At 36.8% G+C, this 23,854-nt stretch overlaps 1 protein-coding gene across 8 annotated transcripts in view; it reads right to left on the reverse strand.

Annotated features, from left to right (window-relative positions):
* Positions 1-23,854, reverse strand: part of LOC149787781 (DNA damage-regulated autophagy modulator protein 2-like) — a 42,611-nt gene that overhangs the window by 3,604 nt on the left and 15,153 nt on the right. For 2 of the 8 annotated variants that reach the window (XM_089973980.1, XM_089973981.1), the window contains exons 2-5: positions 9,926-10,027; positions 7,720-7,773; positions 6,836-6,903; positions 927-1,075 (exon numbers count right to left, since the gene is read on the reverse strand). In XM_089973980.1, the coding sequence (XP_089830106.1) occupies positions 927-1,075; positions 6,836-6,903; positions 7,720-7,773; positions 9,926-9,996 (342 nt within the window). In that variant the 5' untranslated portion in view covers positions 9,997-10,027. The other 6 variants (XM_089973983.1, XM_089973982.1, XM_089973984.1 and 3 more) reach the window with 6 other exon arrangements.

The raw sequence follows: 23,854 nt of genomic DNA on the forward strand, positions 1-23,854 counted from the left end.
ATCTAATCAGGTATATAGTATGTAGTTTTTGTCATATATCTAGTTATGCATACAGTTTGAAAAACTTTTTGCATAGCATTCATATTTGTCTTAGAAATTGTGCCTATTTAATGTTTGAATTTGACAAAATCAGTCAGTAAATAATGAGCTGATTATTTTTTTAATGTCTACATATATGTATGTATGTATGTATGTATGTATGTGTGTGTGTGTTTTTGTGTGCGTGCGTGCGTGCGTGCATGTATGTATGTATTTATGTCTGAGACTAAATATATCATTTACTAATTTTGTCATATTTTGACATACATGTGTACTATCACGTCATGTCAAAACCATAACGTAAGCATTAACATATAGAAGACTCTTTGAAGAGAACGCAACGACAGCGGGAGTGAACGACCACTCTCACGAAAGGAGTCTACACCATGAGCCAGCTCGAACACCACTGTTTCCGGTTTAAGATTTCTGGTTTATCCTCATGATTTGCTCCGCATGAATACTTTGAAAGAGAATTAAAAATCCATTACCGAAAAAGCACCGAAGACAGAGAAAAATTTCTTCTATTTTAAATGCATAACATGCAACAGTATGTTTGACACTTATCGAAGAAATTATTTTTTCAGGCACTTAAAAACTCTTTGTACTGGCAAAGAACGCGCATATCATCCTTTTGAAAATATTTATATGACGTCTCGCAATAATAACTCCAATAAATATAACTGTCTCAAGCAACGGTAAGATTCATTGGTAAAAACCCCAGCATGTAACCAGCAAGTAGCTGCGGTATTCTTAATTAATTGATAGTATTTAAAAAAGAGTTGCGTGACTAAAAACCAAAACAACATACAGAAAACGGCTGACGACTTGGTTTTTGACCGTAGCATATCAAGAGATTACAGCAAAAATATCGATTACCGGCAACCTACCTGAAAGTTACCTACTATACTAAGTCCTAGGCACGCTGATAGTCCCAGAATGAAACAACCCTTGTTCAGTCCAAGCAACTTTGTACGCGAGGATTTGTCTCTATAGAACTTTTCTATTTGCTTGTAGCGGATATATATAACAATGGAACCTGTAAAATGGAAAGAAATTTAAATACAGGCAGGTTCGAAACGACTCATTCAAAGAATATCTTGATTGTTATACAATAAATCTGTCAGGTTTTATTTTAATTGAATATTTTATCGCCATTATGTCTTAACGATGATTACATACAAATATATAAAACGCCCATTAATACATTATTATATATTTGTCACTCCTTTGCTGAGGCTAAGGACCACGACGACAGCGCGTTTCCCAAAATAGATAAATTAAATAACTATGTTGATTGTCACGTCCTATTGCAGGGTGGCATTAGTACCTTTCCTACTGATAAACTGCATTATGAAAAGACGGCAAGTTCTCGTCCATCACTAACCAATGGGAGTTGGGTGGGGACATCTTATTCTAAAACAAATATAATATTGCATTCCAAATGTATTTGTTTACTGTACTTATCACATACATTCAGACATACACGCATACACAGTGGAACTTGTCCATATCGTTACTTAATTAATTGGCTAACTGTTCAAGTCGCAATCTATTAATGGCGGTATATGTATAACCCTAGTCTTTCGGTTTGATTTATTCATCGGTCTGATATTGCAGCATAGGTGCACCTTCCTCATACCACGGTTCATACTGTCTTTGAAGGTCTTTGACAGTTTGGGAAAAATGAGGTAGCATTTTCAAGGCCTTGAAAGTTTGGGAAAATCAAGCTGATTACTCTGAGGTCTTTAAAAGTATTTGAAAATTGAAATAAACCCAAACATTTTAATTTTTTCCATAATCACAAATAAAATTGTCCAATGTTGTTAGATTTAGATGTAGTCGAGTTTTTCTGGTTTCTTTCTTTTGAAAACCCGTTCAGTTTCATTTCATCATTAAACAATATCATATTATTTTGCATTCTTTGTTTTCTCATATAACATAACTTGTATGTTAGCGAACCTAGGTCTTGGAAATCTGTGTTCGTGGTCTTTGAAAGTTTGGGAAAAGTCTTTGAATTCATCATTCAGAATTCTGTATGAACCCTGTAATACGCTTTTTTTTTCTGGCTTTGTGTACCTTTGTTATGCGGTGTCGAATATGGACGAAACGTTGTAACATATTGGAAGATTGCATTTTCTGTCGACGGTCGGTCGGAGGAGCCGTTTGTGGAATAATAACAAACATTTCCAACATGATTGTGTCATACGTTGTTAATACTTTATGATTGTTCGAAATTCGAACTTTGTCGCCCAATGGTTTCGGTCATTTCGTTCTGCATAATTGTGTTGACAAGTGGTCATTCGGTTTGGTTGGTTTGTTCATCAATCTGATTGGCAATGTAAGTGCACTTTCTTGATTTTACATTGCATGGTTTTGTGAGGTCTTGTGTGGCTTTCTCGGGCTTTGTGTGGCTTTCTCGGGCTTAGCAGTATTTAGTTGGACCCTTTTCTTTTAATTGGTTCCGTACCACTAGCTTGTGTTTTCCAGCTGTGTCCGTAACACTGGATTGTGTGTTAGCCAGCTGGTTCCGTACCACTGGATTTTATGTTAGCCCTCTGTTTCTCAGTTAGTTTCGTACCACTGGAATCTATGATTACCATTTGATTCCGTATCACTGGCCTGTGTGTTTACCAGTTGGTTCCGTACCACTGGATTATATGATTACCAGTTAATTTCGTATCACTGGCCTGTGTGTTTACCACTTGGTTCCGTACCACTGGATTTTATGATTACCAGTTGATTCCGTATCACTGGCCTGTGTATTTACCAGTTGGTTCCGTACCACTGGATTGTATGATTACCATGTGATTCCGTATCAGTGGCATGTGTGTTTACCAGTTGGTTCCTTACGTTTTACGGTTGCTACGAGTTTCATGCTTGGCGTACTTGGGTCCCGTACCTCACTACTTGACACTTGATTAGTCATTCATGCTTTCTGCTTCCACCACTTCGCTCCATGTTAATGGGTTTTGTGTTTCCAAGCTCGTTTAGGCCCACTGACCTGTAATTGTTCTGTTGATACTGGTTATTTTTGCATTCCGCACCTTAAAACAATGACCCATAATTTTCATGTTTAAATTTTGTTCTTTTCTTCAGTTTTTCTTTCTTAATATTATCAAGTTTGTGTCTCATCTCACTACATTGAACAGTGATGTTCATAACATTACTATAAGGGTTATTCATTTGCAACGATTGCTACGTAGTAATACACTGAAACGTATGTAAATAACTTGTTGTGGCATTCGTTACATAATGCCCCTTACATAGAGAGCTGCGTTGCAAGTGGCAGTAAAGAGAGCCAGACAATCAAGGTCCAAACTCCAAGAGGCGGTGAATAGGCCCATAAAGAAGGCACCATTGTCAACGCCAACGGCCGCTAACCCTCAACCTGGATTATCCCGCGAAGGGGCTTGGATGGACCCCAATCTTCTTAATGTTATAACTCAAGAGGTCTCCGACAGGCTTACCACCCAAGTGACACAGGATATCCATGACAAATATGATCGGCTGGTAGCTATGCCCAGGCCGTCCACGGAAAATGGTACACAAACTGGGTTTCAGCTTGAACCCTCCGTAGCAACAGACAACAAACCAGCAGCATCCATGGTCTCCCGCGCCATTGTGGAAACCAAGGTTTCACTTACAGGTACAGATGTGGAAACAGGTAACGTTGTCCAAATCGTTTCTGCCTCCAGAGGGCATTCACAATTAAAATTTGTAAGCTCGTCGGTCACACCATCACTCTGATCCCTGATAAAGTTAAGGCAGACAAATGGGCCGGCTCATAGACAGGTTTTTTTTACCCTCATGAATAACTCGCAGGATGCTAGTTTCAAATTTCAGTTAGATACGCACAGTACTGGTCCTGTACTTAGCATTGTTCCAAAAATTAGGAACGCCCAAATCACAGTAGGACAGTGGATTCTCGCTACATGTATAAAACAGCTGGGAAGGGGGTGTTTATGGCAAAAGCAGACATATCAAATGCTTCCATATTCTTCCTATTTGTCCCATGCAATATCATTGTTTTGGCTTTTTGTGATGGAACATGTATTGTTTTGACAAATGCTTACCAATGGGATATACTTCCAGTTGCAAGATATTTGAGACCTTTTGCAATTCTCTTCAATGCGAACATAAAGTTATCTATAACATATATAACGCATATTTTGGACGATTTTTGATACTAGATGCAACTCATGTCCAATGCCAGCAGAAGCTCGATCTCTTCCTGACTGTATGTGCCGACATCGGCGTTACTATGGCTGCGGATAAAACATTTGCCCCGTCAACAACCATTACGTAACTCTGATACGATATGGATTTCGTGAGAATGAAGGTTCGCCTTCCCACGGACAGACTAGAAAAATGTAATAAACTCGTACATTTATATCTGGCTTGAAATAAAATTACTCTCAAGGAGTTGCAATCCATCATAGGTACTCTTAACTTTTCTTGCGCAGTTGTTTTGCCGGGACAAGCTTTTCTTAGGCAACTCATCAACTTGACAATTGGCATCGCAAAACCACATTAGATTAACAAAAGAAGTAAAGGAAGATTTAAGGGCATGGCAAAACTTTTTAACCGGTTTTAACGGTAGATCCTTATTATTACATGACATTTGGCTGACCTCCGACATGTTGGACTTGTACACAGATGCTTCTGCCTCAGTCGGATACAGTGCCATCCTGGTCACACACTTTTTCCATGGCATCTGGGATCAGACATGGGCATATCAAAATATAACGCTTCTAGAATTCTACCCCATCGTTCTGGCAGTTGAGTTCTAGGGAGAACCCTTATCCAATAAATGTATCTATTTCCACACTGACAAGCAAGCCTTAGTTGAAACCATAAACAAACAATCCTCTAATGACACAAAACCTGCACTTCATTCGCAAATTTGTACTCTTTTGCCTTAAATTAAATATCTTGGTCAGGGCAAAACATATACTGGGTATACGTAACAGACTCGCCGATGCCCTTTCTCGCCGACAGGTTTCGTATTTCTACGCCATGGCTCCCTATGCGGACTCAAACCTCATCGCATTCTGCTTCTTCCAACCTTGCCCAGCTAGAGCGTACCCTTGACCATTTGCTTAAAAACATCATACACTCAGCTACACAAACCACGTATAAGCGGGCTTGGACGCTATATAAAGAGTTCACATCTGACAATTTGACCGTGTTCTCTCTATCAGTTTCAATAATCAATATGGCCCTTTCAGATGTATTTAAGAAATACATAAGGTTAGGCAAAAAGGTCTAAGCTTTGTAACCCTTCAATCACTTTTTCTAAGATCGCCATTCCACCGTGTGTGCTAATTCCTCTTTCAGATCTCGTGGGTTTCACAGACCTAGAACCATGGGCATCGATTGTGCTTTGCTGGGATATCATTCACTCGACCCAGACTAATCTGTGTCTACCTGCCTTTTCGACCACCAGGAGCGTACGAGGCTACTCTAACAGCTCCGGAAGACCAACGGCGCATTCAAGAAGTACGTGCATCCGTTTTAAAGTTTCTTCCCAATCCTCCATACATGCTGAATATATCCTAACTACCGGGGAGTATGAGGGTGCTCTACTGCCCCGGCAATACAGAATTCATCGGTTTAATTTTTATCAACATTGATCTTTTCTTTGATGCTGGACCTTTTTGTTCTTTGCCCCACCTACCTTTTGCCAGATATACAGCAAGCTCTGTTTGCTGTAGTTCTGTTTATGGCGGTTGCAGCCTCAAAAAATGTCTATATTATATGCTATGTCTCATTGTTCAATTTCTTAACACGTTTACGATATAGACTTTGTCCACATAGTTATGTTATGCTGTAGATACATAGCAAATATTTGGTTCACTAATATCATTTATGTTCAATACAAAGTCACGAAAGTGGCCAGCATCAAACACAACGTTTGTCTTTGTTTTAATTATGTACCCATATACTTTGACTTTGTAATATTTGCACGACTGACCTAGGATATTCTGTCCTTTCACTATCTATCTTCCTCTTAACTCTATCGATGTCAAAAAGAGTAGGCTGGTGTATGCACATTTCATTTTACAATCTCATCAGATAAGTTAATAATACAAAACCATCGTTCTCATTCACTTTCTTTCTGACAATAACCTGCACCTCTCTTCTACATGTCCATCAACACACACACACACACACACACACACACACACACACACATATATATATATATATATATATAACTTTCCATGGCTGTTTCTACAGGAATTAAACCTATAAATGTGTTATGTTTCAATTAGTTTATTTCAACTACATTTAAAGGTTCAATTCCTATAATACATTTAAAGGTTTAATCCTGTTGAACCAGCCATGAAAATATTTGCAAACATAACGGTTTTGTGTTTTATTTATTAGTCTTGTTTTTGTTTTGCACTTGCCTTTGAATAAGACACATTAATGAGTCGAAAGTGCTTAGGTTAGTTAGATACTAGTTTTGCACTGTTCGTTGTCAGTTTATTGCACATATATATATATATATATATATATATATATATATATATATATATATATATATATATATATATATATATATATATATATATATATATATATATATGGGAGCTGACTTCTAAAACATAGCATGAAGTAATTTTGTAAGAATCCGTGGTCAATTATAAATATGTATTATTGTAACTAATGAAACTTGTATTGAACCATATCAAAGATGTAATATATGTAACACAACGATATAATAATTTATTCAAATGGATGAGAAATGCGATACAGATTTGCAATTCGAGGGCTACATGAAAATACTTACAAAGCAAAGCGCCTATATTTAACAATTGTCCAAAAGCACAGCTTTCAGGTGAAAATGTCCCAGTGTCACTATGAAAGAAAAAGAACAATGACTATACACGTGATATCGACAATACATAGTTCAAAGGAGACAACATATTGGACGAAAGAAAAGCTTCCGCGCACCTTTACATAAATTGTTTTATGTTTTTCACAGGTACATAAATTCTTAAATTTAACATCCAATAGTTAACAATTCCTGAAATGCTAAAAAAATTCCATCATAAATATATCTGCCGATGAACATGAAAATTGCCATAAAGTGTCTTGATAATTTTGTAATATAATAAAACTCGAACACACGCGGATAGAGGTGAGATGACAGTGATCGGTAACGGTCAGCGCTTTAGACCAATCGGACACCTGCGGCTCCGTTCTTTCAAGTGGCCGAGCGGTCAAAGGCGTTCGCCTCTACCAATCACTGACGTCTAACCTCTGTCCGCGTGAGTTCGATTCTCGGGCGAGTCCAAAGTGGGTACATAAGAAAGCTTGAAAATAACTTTTCTTGGGTCGGTAGTTCTTCCTGGGGTTTTCCCGGGGTTTTCCTCCACCAAATATATTGGCCGCCATGCACAATAATTCATGTACTGAAAAATGGATAGAGACCCATAACAACAACAACCATACAGACGGGGATGGTGTGATGGATAGTGTAACTAGCAGATATTGGATAGATATATAGATAGAGAGATAGAGATAGATAGATAGATCGACCGATCGATAGGTGAGGGTTTTGTTAACGTACCTCGGCATATTAATAACATTATTGCAATCTGATAGGATAATAGTTGCTATTGAAAATATTGTATGAAAATCAATTATGTAGAAAATGTCATCGGTCCTAACCTTATATAGGGGAATCCAGGCTCTACATGTCCATATGCCACGGCAATTCCATATCTGTAATAATAATAATAATAATAATAATAATGATAATAATAATAATAACAATAATCTTTATTTATTGTAACGTAGGCCACCTGCCCAAATTACATAAATTGGTGAAAAAGGTAACAACACGTAACAAAACAATTCTAGGATTAACACACAGCCTACTGACTCTCTAATAACAGATTTTATAAGCAAGCACGACTTGATTAACCGGACACTCTCGCATTCCGTATGACTTGATTAACCGGACACTCTCGCTTTCCGTATGACTTGATTAACAAGCACGAATTCCGTATCAAAACAGTAGTTTCCTTACTTCATTTACCCTACAAGTACAGTGTTCTTCCAATGTCAGTGATAGGTTATAGTTTTGAATTTGGAATCAATAATTATCCATCATTAATAGAGTGAATCAGTACTTAAGAATTCTACAGTATGTTATTAAATTCATTACTACCTTACTCATTATTGATTTTGGATGTGTTTTGTAAAGCCCAAAACATATTTACACAAAGATGCATGTCATTTGCTTTGCAAAAACACGAAAAGTCTGACCATAGTTCAAACTTAATATCAAAATATTTTGAGCATAATGTATTTGAAGACAGTTTACCAAAACGATTAAATCTAGTTTCCAAGCTATAATGTGCTTTTGCTGTTTGTGCTGCTGGTTTTGTTTTGTTACACATATGGCATGGGTTTTAATGAAGAGAATGCAGAACCAAGATATTTATAACAAGATACCGTCTCTGTTGGGCAGTCACCAAATAGCAACTATCATATCCATTCGAATTTCCCTCTTTTAAAAAAGTAAAATTTTAGTTTATTTACAGATTTATCTTTTGTTTCCTGTTGGCTTGGTATTCTTTCAATTGATTTAGAATTATTTGAAGTTGAATAACAGTTTCAGCAAAGGCAACCAAGTCATCCACGTACATCAGGGTAAATAAATTAGCAAATTCTAATATTGCACTGTTATTCCGGTCAAAACTGTGTCTCTAAATTATTTAGAAATAATGAGAATAAATTTGGTGATACGACACAACCTTGCCTTACCCCAGCCGGGCAGTTAAATATTTCTGCCACGGAATTCGGAGTTTTTACACAAGCCTTGACATTTGCATGTATGGCTTTTAGTATAGTATGCATTTACTGCTAATATTTTCATCTGCTAATTTGTAATAAAGTAAGATGTTTTTTACTACTGTCAAAAATCCTTTTCCATAATCAACAAAATGAGATTAAAATCTATCTGTTAGCTTCCTAAAAAAACTTACGTATCAATGTACTTGATTGATATAATTTTCATTTACTTTCATCGTCTGTGGTGTTTCGCAAATACTCTCTGTGAAATAATTCAAAGCAGTACCAAGTTGATTTTGTTCTCCTATTGAGAGCATTGTACAAGAGTTTTCTGGTAGTGAAGAGTTGACATTTTGGACAAATATATTTAATTGTATTTAATTCCATATATATATATATATATATATATATATATATATATATATATATATATATATATATATATATATATATATATATATATCACTTGGAGGAATACTTTTATAAGTTTCAGCTGTGAGGGTAGGGCTAGACCCAATTCTACTACTACTACTACTATTACTACTACTAATAATAATGATAATAATAATGATAATAACAACAACAACAATAATGATAATAATTAGCACGACAACTACGCAGACAATTAGGGTGGTATATCGGTATTGATTTCTAAAGAGATAGCGATTGCCCAATGTCCATTTCTAATAACATCAAAAATTGAGCCATACAGCATATAGAAAAATGAATATTATTATCTTTTGTAACTTCTCAAAACAGAAATATGGAACTAGATATGCTTCACATGACATAACTTTGAGACGCACATAACAGTGTAAACTTTAAATTTAATAACGCAAGAAAACCATTCTAAGTGGTAAAACATCAATTTATTAAAAGGTATAGGAAAATATAATGAAACCTTTATTTGAGTCTTTACAAGAGATGCAGTTTAACATAGATTGTGCCATGTATTTATTCTTGATAGTTCTGTAACTATATGTAATAAACGCCCTTCGTCTATACAATGTAATAAGTATAAATGGAACAACATCCTAATAATGTTTTAAATAAACTTTTAAATGCGAAAGATACTCACGTGATTATGAATGACACCGGAATATAGACGAGAATCACAATTGGAAATACAAAGACATGGTTGTCCAGCATCTTTCAATTTTTAACGATGTTGCCACACATCCTAAAAAGTTATCGAGAGAGGGAATATCTATAGTTTTAATGGATACAATTAATTATATTTATTGGACAGATACAAGTATAGATTGCTTAGAATATTACACCTCACGGGTCACTCTGACAATAAAAATATTTGTTTATAAGTTTGGATGGGATAAGTGTTAGGTTAAAGCTATTGATGTTACTCAATAACATTTCAGAAAATAAAAACGCGCATTTGTTGATTTAAAATATAGAAATGCATCCTACTATGCTGGTGTGTACATTACATTGAGGGATCATAACATCGAGATAAGCTCCATCATACTAAATGGAGAGATGGTTAAAACAATGCAGTAGGAGAAACTAATACCTTATTTATTTGGTCCAAGAAAATGCATCGATTTGCATTCGGCTAAAGTTAACGTGTTAAAGTACAGTTTTTGAAGATCTGGTAAACATCACAAAATCATTATGCAATGAGGAGACAAAAACTGGTATATTATTTACAGCAAATATAGACAGATACAAAGCAATAAATTGTGTCTCAGTTGGAAGTACTATTTTAGTATCAATCATATGTACGAAGAACATTCACAAAAATATGAAATTATTCTTGAAAACGAACGTAAATGTTCAAGATGTACCTTCCATTGTTTTTAATAACTCCTAAAGACAAATTATCAGGTATAAAGACTCTTACTTTATTTGCTTTTAATTCACTTTAATGGATGTACCTAATTTATTTCCCTCCATCAGATGCGATCGAAAGGTGAAAATTTAATATGGTGAAACACAAAGCAACATTTAAGACAGTTTTAGTCTAGTTGTTGGCATGAATATGATTCACTTTTGAACGTTAATTAAAATGCACATAAAGGAAAAAATATTGCTAAATAGAAATAATGACTAAACGAGCAACACACATATACATTACATCAGCAACACACCTATACATTACATAAGCAACACACCTATACATTACATAAGCAGCACACCTATACATTATATAAGCAACACACCTATACATTACATAAGCAACACACCTATACATTACATAAGCAACACACCTATACATTACATAAGCAACACACCTATACATTACATAAGCAACACACCTATACATTACATAAGCAACACACCTATACATTGCATAAGTAACACACCTATACATTACATAAGCAACACACCTATACATTACATAAGCAATACACATATACATTACATATAAAACACACCTATACATTACATAAGCAACACACCTATACATTACATAAGCAACATACCTATCAATTACATAAGCAACACATCTATACATTACATAAGCAGCACACCTAAACATTACATAAGCAACACACCTATACAATACATAAGCAACACACCTATACATTACATAAGCAATACACATATACATTACAGATATAACACACCTATACATTACATAAGCAACACACCTATACATTACATAAGCAACACGCCTATACATTACATAAGCAACACACCTTTACATTACATAAGCAACACATCTATACATTACATAAGCAACACACGTATAGATTACATAAGCAACACACTTATACATTACTTAAGCAACACACCTATACATTACATAAGCAACACACCTATACATTACATAAGCAACACACCTATACATTACATAAGCAACACACCTATACATTACATAAGCAGCGCACCTTTACATTACATAAGCAACACACATATACATTACATAAACAATACACATATACATTACCTAAGCAGTACACCTATACATTACATAAGCAACACACATATACATTTCATAAGCAACACACCTTTACATTACATAAGCAACCCATCTTTACATTACATAAGCAATACACATATACATTACATAAGCAACACACATTAAAATTACATAAGCAGCACACCTATACATTGCATATGAAACACACTTATACATTACATGAGCAACACACCTTTACATTGCATAAGCAACACACCTATACATTACATAAGCAATACACATATACATTACCTAAGCACTACACCTATACATTACATAAGCAAGCTAGAAAAAAAACGAGTAATACATGAAAACCTTTATGTTAATGAAGTGGATGACGAATAGGATTGATATGCTAGCATATGAAAAATACAACAATGCATATAAACACATTATGACTGTGACGTTCTCTCAAAATACTCTTGGGATGAGAATGTAAAGGAGAATAAAGACACCATATGCACCACGCCTCAAGAACCCTTAAAGAAATGAAAGCTTGAAAATATACAATTGTACGGTGAAGAGGATCCTACAATAGGACGTACATAAATATTTTGTAAGAGGACAATACTGAATAAAAAGAAATTGACTAAAAATAAACTGCAGTTGAATGGTTTAGCTCCTTCATCACCAACCGTCTCAAATTTCCTCAAGGTTTTTGGCAGAGTCTATAAAACGGACAATAATATTACTATGCAGTTTTCAGGGGAGGATATAGTGTCCTAAAATCGCATATTAGACATAGAAAGTAACATGCCTGATAATTGTTGCAAAATGAAAGGCAGCGATAATCACTTGTTGTCCGTTACTTTTGCAACAAATATAGTGAATAAATGTCAAATAATGCAATTTTTCATAGGAAATAATACACAGGATTAAATAAACTTTCAAAACGCAAACGTTTAAAATTTAAATACTAATATCGGTATAAAATCAGAAAAATAACGATGCATAACAAAAAGCTGAACATAAAATATAAATCATGGCTCTGTGAGTTGATTTTCTAATAATTAGAAGTGATTCAAAAACTAAGAATACATGTAATTAAATGTGTAAATACTTTGATATAAAATATCATAAAGAAACAATGTTAGAACATCGGTTGCCATTGTAATGGCAAAGATTTCTAAAATACTGTATTAATAATGGATACCGACTTCCTTTTCTTCAATTAAAAATAACCAATTAATCCTAACTGGCCACTCCCAAATAGAATTATTTAATGTGCCAGTTTATACTCATTTATGAAATTCCCATATATGCACAAACTGAATGTCCCTACGGGCATTAGCTTCACATAAAGTATGAGCCATGTGTCAGATTTTTTAGATTCTTGGTAAGAACAGAAACTTTATAATTGCATCTTAATTGAGTGGAATTAACTTGATACCTGCTTCTTTTATATATGTATCACATACTCATCCTGATGCATTAAAACCTGAGCGATTATTTGTAACTTTACTCATCAAATCTAAGTCCTTATATACTACATGTTCTGTTTAGCCTCATTAAATATAAAGGTAAAAGGAGATGCTAACAATGAAGCGTGGGAAAGTTCAAAAAGAATGCTAGTAAAAGGCATTATCATTTCCGGTTTTAGCGATGGTATTTTCAAACTGGATGGAAACAATATTTTCATGAAATTGAATTGCCTGTGCTTACCTATTTCGGACTGGCAAATATAAGCAACGTATAATTCGCGAAAAAAAGTTAGAATCAGAATTTTGAGGATAACTTGGAGAGGCTACTTGTTGATATATGCCAAGGCACAAACATTTTTTTATTACGGTAATACTCGCTTAGAAGACGAGTCCAGCTTCAAACTATACAGACTGAGATCTGGCGGCGCATTTTTTCCGCTATTGATTCGAGCGTTTTCTTCTTACGCATTATTCTTTTCACCGTTAATATCCTAATAGGACATGTTTCTTCCAAACGATATTGAAAGCAGTGGCGTCACTCGGGTTGGTGTGACCCTGTGCGGTAACTCATGGTATCACCCCGATGGACCTCCTTCCAGCACAAAAATTCAAAACTTTTATAGATAGTAATTTTGGTGTAACCCCCTTTGGTGACACCGCACCCCCACTTCCCACCACCCGCAGGCCCCCTAGTGACGCCACTGAAAGTATGCAAGGTCGTTTTTAAAATATTTTAAACAAAGGCAATACAGTAAAATACTCAGCATTAAGGGGTTAGGGTTCGGACTGTTCGGCCTAATGTCAGGAAATCTTGCTACATGTCTGCGGCATGATGCTCCAGTGCTAGACATCACTATAACTTGCCACACTACAGACGTTGTAGCGATAATGCTGAAAGATTGTTAAAGCTACATTAAAATCCAAAAACGCGCGCGTACACATATACACACAGACACACACAAAGTTTCCTGAATTTTTGTTTATTGGTTGTGGAGGAAATTCATTAAACGCAAAAACAGCTAACAGACGAAGGTTTCACAATATGCAAGTCACGTTTTCAAAAGAACGTAGGGATAACTAGTATTTCTTGGATATGTAGGAAGAATAAAGGAGCTTCTACTGCAACACAAGTAATATATAATTTGAGGGAGCTGGACCAAACATAAGTTTGACACTAATGGACTACTCAAACCTTGTTTTTTTTTTTTAATATCGTATGCCCTCTTAACAAGAACATGTCTAGAATATTCATATTTAAATGTTTCGTTCATAAAGACTCCGATGTCTCGAGTGCATGATGCGTTAGTACTATTCTAGACATCGATATGCAAAACTATTACTTTCAACAATTATCTTGGCTTTGATTGAAGACAATCTCATAAATGTTTATATATATATATATATATATATATATATATATATATATATATATATATATATATAGAGAGAGAGAGAGAGAGAGAGAGAGAGAGAGAGAGAGAGAGATATGCATACATATATGCACACACATATACATATATATGGGGGTGGGGGTGTTTGTAGTCGTTTATGTAAGTATGTATATGGCTATCTATATATTTACCTATCGTTTTGTTTATTCTAGTAGCATTAAAAAATGTTCAGGCTATTTCGAAAATATGGCCGTTGTTTGTCGACAGTATTTGCGTAATTTCATAACTTCCTTGTTAGAAGTTATAAGCAGGGTAGAAATTTTAATGTATACTACCTGTATGACAGCAGTTTAATTTATACTACCTATATGGAAACAGTTTAATGTATACTACATGTATGATAACAATTTAATGTATACTACCTGTATGACAACAGTTTAATGTATACTACCTGTATGACAACAGTTTAATGTACACTACCTGTATGACAACAGTGTAATGTATACTACCTGTATGACAACAGTGTAATGTATACTACCTGTATGACAACAGTTTAATGTATACTATATTTATGACAACAGTTTAATGTATACTACCTGTTTGACAACAGTTTAATGTATACTACATGTTTGACAACAGTTTAATGTATACTACCTATATGACAACAGTTTAATGTATACTGCCTGTATGACAACAGTTTAATGTATACTGCCTGCATGACAACAGTTTAATGTATACTGCCTGTATGACAACGGTTTAATGTATACTGCCTTTATGACAACAGTTTAATGTATACTATCTGTATGACAACGGTTTAATGTATACTGCCTGTATGACAACAGTTTAATGTATACTACCTATATGACAACATTTTATGTATACCACCTATATGACAACAGTTTAATGTATTCTACCTATATGACAACAGTGTAATGTATACTACCTGTATGACAACAGTTTAATGTATACTACCTATATGACAACATTTTATGTATACCACCTATATGACAACAGTTTAATGTATTCTACCTATATGACAACAGTGTAATGTATACTACCTGTATGACAACAGTTTAATGTATACTACCTATATGACAACATTTTATGTATACCACCTATATGACAACAGTTTAATGTATTCTACCTATATGACAACAGTGTAATGTATACTACCTGTATGACAACAGTTTAATGTATTCTACCTATATGACAACAGTGTAATGTATACTACCTGTATGACAACAGTTTAATGTATACTACCTGTATGACAACCGTTTCAATGCATTTAATAACTAGACTTATCGCTATTCCGCAACCCTATAATATAAGCTGAAAGAAACTGACACAAAGGCGAAAAGTAGTTTACAAGTACTTAACACATACCTGTTCACCTTTGTCCCACGCTTTCCATGCGCTATTTTTGTACTCATTAATAGCAAATATTCCAGATAGACCCCAATGTCTTAAACGTGCACGGCAATGTTCGCTTTGATTTTAATTGGTACAAGAGTATGTTACAACTACATTAAAACCTTCTGACTGATTGGTCTCGCCTCTTACCTTTATTCCGGACCCTTTCTTATAACATAACCACCGTAATATGCACACACACACACACACACACATTGATTAAGTCCCTTGTTGTCAAGAGCTACAGTAAACAATCCAAGCAACATCGCCACTACCTACAATACATGTATACAAAATCTGGACACACGTACTCGAAGACTATTCTTGTCTTGTATATATGTAAAACGATAATACCAGCTATAAATTTTAAAATGTCGTCAGATGTATATCCGTATTCATGAGATATATATATATAGGGAGAAACATTTATACATACATATATGCACACACATTAACACATATATAGATAGATATATAGATAGATAGATACATAGATAGATAGATAGACAGACAGACAGATAGATAGATAGATAGATAGATAGATAGATAGATAGATAGACAGATAGATAGATAGCATCTATCTACTAACATGGATTTACTTCTAACTCAAAATGGCTTAGACGTATCTATTGTCAAAAATCAAAAACTTCTTGGTATCTATATTGATCAACATCTCAGCTGGAATGCGCATTTCGATCACTTATGTGCAATGGTAGTCAAAAGAATAACTCTATTAAAATTGCTTTCAAAATTTCTACCTCCACATCACTTGAAATTTATTTTTCGGGTTATATACTACCACTGATAGATTACGGCTGTACCATATGGGGAAACACATCAAATTATAATCTGTGCAGAATTGATAGACTCCAGAAAAGGGAAGCCCGAATAATACTGAAACTTCCTGTTATGACTCCCTCAAATGTTTTGTTTTCACGTCTGAAATGGCTACCTATACAAAAACGTATTCTTTATTTTAAAGGAATCATGACATATAAGTCTTTAAACGGTTTTTCTCCAGATTATATCTCTAACATAATTGAACTAAGATCATCAAATACTGAGCGTAATCTCCGATCGACGACAAACAACGATCTCCAGATTCCTTGGTCGAAAACCAATCATTACAAAAGCTCATTTTCTGTATCAGCGCCTACTGTATGGAATTCCTTACCAATGAGGATACGTAATTCAACATCCCTTGCTTCTTTTAAATTATCATTAAAGAAATTCCTTCTAGACCAGCTGGAATGATATATTAAAAGCTCTGAATAGAAACTTTAAAATGATATCCATAATTGATATATATTTGTATGTTTCCCAGTATAGTCACACATAGTCATTCATGTCAAATATGTACAAATGAGTGTGCGACGATATATGGTTATCTTCATGAACTTCTATTTTTATTATTTTATTACAAAAACTGAGGACCACATGGCAGATGGGTCAGCCATGACCAAACGTGTTATCCTCGTTAAAGATAGTTTATTATTATTATTGTTATTATTATTATTATTATTATTATTATTATTATTATTATGATAGATAGATAGATAGATAGATAGATAGATAGATAGATATGTTTATCACAAGAGCTTTATATTTCGGGGACCATGGTTACATCAATATTCATGGAAACAGTAGGAAGTCTTCTCCAATTCAGAATCTAAATTACCGACGAAGATATAACATTTCACCAAAATTAAACAAATAAATTAAAAACCAAAGATCAATATCCGCGAAAATAAATTTACAACTGGTCTGGTCAACGTTCGTTTAGCATGCAACCTCTGATATGAAATTATCAAAGTGTTTTCTGTCTTTTGCGGAGTAAGGTACTGAGAAAATGCACGAGATCAAAGACCATTTTGTACAAAAAATTACAAGCACAAATTAAATAATACAAAGGAAAAAAATCTCTGAAATGATATGATATTTATGGATAATTACATCTTATCGGCTCAGTACATGTAGATCATTTCACTAATGGTTATGCATTTATTGAAAACAAGGCATCATCTCTGATTAGAACACTACATTAATCTACGATGTTGGATATCAACAGCAGTCATGATGGTATGGAGAATTTCATATGTTGCTACAGTTTAAATACAAATACACTCAACTTTTATGTCAAGCAAACGTAGTAGTGTCAATCATTTCGGAAATATACAAAATAAAACTATACTGATTTCAATTTTTTTTAGCTATATCCGAGTGAAAATGGACCCATACCTGACTTATCTCATTTGGATTTTTCCTTTTAACGGAGCTTTAACAATCTCAACGATGTCTGCAGTGTGGCAGTGTATAATGATGTCTTGCACCGAGGCATCACGCCGCAGACATCTAGGATTATGTCCCACACAGCCACATTATCCTGACAATAGGCCGACCAGTCCTAACACTAACTTCTTAATGCTGAGCGCCAAGAGTAGTGAAGGGGGCCACCCTAGCCTCAATGGGAATTAGCGTTACAGGACCCCTTTGGGCCACTCTAGCCTCAAGGGAAATTTAACATGGAGAAAAACCCTGGGCCACTCTAGCCTCAAGGGAAATTGAACATGGAGAAAAGCCCTGGGCCACTCTAGCCTCAAGGGAAATTGAACATGGAGAAAAAACCCTGGGCCACTCTAGCGACAAGGGGAATTGAACATGGGGAATAGAGTTTGGGCTTGTCTAGGGACAAGGGGAATTTAACATGGGATTTTTTTTTTTTTTTTTTAAATTTTAAAAAAAGGGTAGGCAATCCAAAGTCATTCTCTTTTCGAGACCTATGAGTGGCCCTGAAAAGGGCCTTTGGGTTTATGTTAATGTATCCATTAACATAAAGGGCACCGCATTCGTCTTCTTCTTGTCCTTAGGCTGCGTCTCACTGTTGGCCCGTAAATCAGCACTCTTTTGAGGCATCCTTGTCTTTCTACGTAGATCCTACGTATCCACAGACTGGTGTCTGTCCTGTGGACAACGGTCCACTTGGATCGGACATACATTAGCATGCCCGTCCTAAACATCATTGAAGACACAAGGGTTGATGATTCAACTGTGGTCCACATCTTGAGGCGACGAGAACAGGTGAATCAATGCAGTGAATTGCGCTTATTTATAGGTAGAGGAAGGATTGAAACGGATTGAGTTCATTCACCAATCCAAACACGCGTTACAAAATTCAGTCAGTCCGCATCCAATCCGAAGAGAACAGTCTGTGACGTCACGTGGTCTATATAGATTAGCTAGCGCCTGTGTGTAGTCAATCTATGCGACAGTGATTCAACATGACGGAAACTCAGAAAACGATTCACTGGGGTGCACCAGCAGTGGAGACCGCCCAAGGGAACCCGGACTTACTTTCAGAAGAGGTAAATTGGGATTTTGTGGATTTTCTTACCTCGCAAGAATTTGTTCCGGAACCTTCGTTACCTTCTTCATTACCGCAAGTGGAGAATTTTAGACAGAGACAGAAAGAAGAATTGGAGAAATTTATACAACGACAAAAGGAAGCGGAACAAGCTTTTCTCCTACAGCAACAGCAGCAAGAAGAAGAGGTAAGAAAAAAACAACAACAAGAAGACGTAGCAGTAAAGAAACAAGAGGGTGAAAATCAAACGGTCACGGTACTGTTGGACATTTTAGCGGAGTTAAGAAGTCTGAAACAAATGTATCAGACTTCTTTATCACGACCAAAGAGAATACGACCTTCCCGAGCTAAACACGTCAACCCTGTGACTAAGCCTACCGTACCACCCTTAGTGATTTCAACCAAATCATCATCATCATCATCAACAGTACGCAGTCCAGAAGTAGACCTCTGCAGTGGCAAAGGCTTAAGACAGTTAAAGTTGATTGCTTAAACTCACCCCTACACCATAAAAACCAAAGGCCCTTTTCAGGGCCACCCACGTCTCTCGAAAAGAAATACAATTCCAATTGCCAATAACTCAAAAAAAAAAAAAGCATTTTACCCCTATAGTACGTGTATATGAGTGCGTGAGTGTAGCTTCTTATTTTGAAATCAAAACTCAAAGACACTTACCTTATATAATTAATGTATTCTTTTATCAATAGTTACAATCCAATTCACAATTCACAACAGAGCACTTTAAAAAGTTCATAAACTTCTTCTGTCTCATTGTTTACTCTCTCTGTTTTTTAAATTTCTTCACCCTCACAGGATTTTCCTCTTCTTCCTCCTCACTTTCTTCCCTTCTTCTTTTCTTCTCCTGTTTCTTTTTCTTTACCTGGCTGCTTTCTTCCTCTGAAGAATCCCTCTCTTCTTCCTCTGAAGAATCCCTCTTTTCTTCTGACTCATCTTGTTTCTTTTTTGGGCAATCTGGAGACCAATGTCCTTTTTCTTGACAATAATAATAGGTATCTTGACTTTTGTCTTTTCTAGCCCCTGTTTTATTTCTTTTTTGACGGTCTGGACACTCTGAAGTCCAATGCCCTTTCTTCTGACAGATATAGCAAGTATCTTGACTTTTATCTCGAAAGGAAGGAGAGTAGTCCGTCGGCTGGACTGAAGAGAATTTTCTAATGACCCCTCGCAAAGCTCTGATGAAACGTTCGATTTGGCTAGTCTCTTCCATCGTTGTGCTCGGTTTGAGAGTGAAATGAATAGTGAAAGGACAAGACACACACCCTTTTATATACGCTGGTCTGCCATGACTATAAATTAGTCTACGGTGTTTAAACTTGAGTCATTTGACGTTTTTCACTCAAGATGAAACGATCCAATTCATTCGAGAAGAAAGAAGAAGAAGAAAGTAAGAGGCAGAAACGTGATCTATCGCCTCGTACCAGAGCTGAAGTCTTGGCACAAATTCATGCCAGTGATTTTGAAGAGGACATGAGTGAACCAGAATCCAAACCCTCTAAACAAAGTTCGCCACTCTTAGTCAACCCTGAAAAATACTATTCCATTCGAGAGACGGAAAAGCGCTCCTCTAGAAAATTTAGAACCACGGCTTACAAATACACGGTGAAGTTTAAAGATTTCAAGTCCGACGTACCGTTAGAGAAAGCAGAAGGGTTCATCACCGGAGTGTGGGATTCTTTGTTCACCACACTCAAACGACAATGTCAACCCAAAGAAGACGATCGCTTGAGACTTTCCATACAACAAGACGGTTTGAAATCCCTTGTTTGGATCGAGTTTAGTACCCCTGCAGAATTGACCACTTCCAAAGTCATGGACAAGATTCAACACGTGCAACAATTTAATGACCAGTTTGACATCACCGATGGAAAAGCCACACTGGACATGACCCACGTCTCTCCTCCTCAAGGGACTGGACGCAAAAAGGTCTTATTGGTGGACGACCTTCGCAACACCAAAACAAGTCTCGTCCGAATTAACAACCCTTAAGACCAGATGTGTTTAGCCCGTGCCATCGTGGTGGGACGAACCTATGCCAACAAGAACGACACGGTAGAATGGAAAAGAACCTGGAAAACTATTCGACAATCGGACGAGCCAAACAACGAAACGAAGCAAAACTCCTGTTGCAACAAGATGGCCTGTCCAAAGACACACCCTGTGGCATTCCTGAAATGCAAAAATTGCAAGCTGTCCTAGCTCCACGATACACCTTGAAAGTGTACCCTCAGAAGTGCGCGGACGTCTGTTGTTTCGAGGCCAAGATCTTAAGGATGGAAAATACATTCACCTTTATCATTACGATGAACATTTCGATACCATTACCAGTATCACCGGATTTCTAAGATACAGATATTACTGTCAGAAATGTGACCATGGTTATAATAATCGAGAGCAACACAAGTATTGTGGATTGAAATGCTCAGGATGTTGGCCTCTCCACCCTGTCTGAGCGAAGGACCAGTGCCTTGTTCAACTTGTCTGCGCACGTTTGTCAGCCCTACCTGTTACCAACAACATTTGAAGACGCAAGGTTCACAACAGAAATGCGCTTGTGAACTGCTGAGATTGTGCCCTACGTGTGGACAAGGCATACGTACCAATAATGCCAAGGCACACGTATGTTCAGGAAAGAAAAAATGTCACATTTGTCACCACATCGTGGACTTGGAACATCAATGTTACGTGCAAAAATACCAACCCCCACAAGAGGAAGAGGACGGTCACAAGAAGAATAAAGGCAATTTCATCTTTTTCGATTTCGAATGCATGCAAGAGACCGGCATTCACATTCCTAATTTCTGCGTGGCTCATCGAGCGTGCGAGAAGTGCATTCAAGAACCTATTTTCAGTCATTGCCGTCACTGCAGCAAGATTCCCGGAGGGCGTGAAAAAATCTTTCGAGGACCGAACACGTTAGCCGATTTTGCCCAATGGGTCTTAGATCCCATCGACAAGACGTGGAGCCAAGAGGACATCGAACGTTACGGAGATTGCCATCGTCATGCCACGGTGATGGCTCACAATTTCTCCGGATACGATGGACAGTTTCTTTTGAGATAATATACGGAACAAGGCACCGAGCGTCCTAAAGTGACTTTGAACGGAGCCAAAATCATTTTCATGCAAGTGGGACAAGTACAGTTTAAAGATTCGATGAGCTATTTGGCCATGCCTTTGAGTCGAATTCCTAAAACGTTTGGAATGACAGAAATGGCTAAAGGGTACTTTCCACACTTTTTCAATACGGAAGCCAATCAACACGCCGTTCTACCCCATTTACCTGAGGCTCACTATTACGACCCCGACAACATGCGTACCGAACAACGAAGCTTTCTACGCTTGGTACCAGGCTCACGCCTCGGACCCTTTCGACTTTCAGGAAGAAATGCTAAAGTATTGTCGTTCCGACGTGGACATTTTACGGCGTTGCTGTGGAAAATTTCGAGAACTGTTCATGGAACACGGAGGGGTCGATCCTTTGAAAGAAGCTTGCACCATTGCCAAAGCGTGTTCCTTAGTGTACAGACAACGATTCATGCCTGAAAACACCGTGGTTGTCATCAGCCCTCAAACGACCAACTATGTCAAACGTCAATACTCGGTCAAAGCCCTACGTTGGTTACATTACTTGTGCGACAAGGAAGACAAATGGATTCAGCATGCCCGCAACGGAGGAGGCGAAAAGACCATCGGAACGTATTCGGTAGATGGCTGGGACTTAGAAAACCCCAAGATCTTGTACGAGTTTAACGGTTGCTTATTTCACGGATGTCCCGTCTGTTACCCTGATCGTAGCACTAAAAATCAGTTTTTACAACGAACCATGGAAGACTTGTACCAGGACACTTGTCAGCGACGCCTAAAGTTAGAACAGGAAGGATACCAAGTGGTGGAAATGTGGGAACACGAGTACGATCACCGTATGAAAACCGATCCCGAGTTTAAACGCCTCGTGGAAAGTTACAAGCTGATGGACCCCCTGAACCCGAGGGATAGTTTGTACGGAGGAAGGACCAATGCCACCTGTTTGCTGTACCAAGCTGACGAAGAGAAAGGAGAAGAAATCAAATACTTGGACTTGTGTTCGCTGTATCCCTACGTGTGCAAATGTTGTCGCTTTCCTGTAGGGCACCCACAATTGCTGACGGAACACATCAACCTGAAAAACATTCGACAATACGAAGGTCTAATCAAGTGTAAAGTTTTGCTGCCCACGGACTTGTACCATCCCGTGTTACCTCACCATTGCCAAGGCAAACTGATGTTTCCTTTGTGCCGTACTTGTGCCGAAACGTGCAACCAAGACCAGCCTTGCCATCACACCCAGGAAGAACGGGCCTTGACGGGGACGTGGGTCAACGTGGAATTGTTCAAAGCTCTGGACATGGGATACCAACTGTTAGAAGTGTACGAAATTTGTCACTTTCCCAAGACACAACAATACCACAAGGATGACCCCACGCAGAAAGGCATTTTCGCTGAC

Source organism: Sinohyriopsis cumingii, chromosome 11 (genome assembly GCF_028554795.1).
Source record: "Sinohyriopsis cumingii isolate HCF-2022 chromosome 11, ASM2855479v2, whole genome shotgun sequence".
In the NCBI taxonomy this organism is placed as follows: Eukaryota; Metazoa; Mollusca; class Bivalvia; order Unionida; family Unionidae; genus Sinohyriopsis; species Sinohyriopsis cumingii.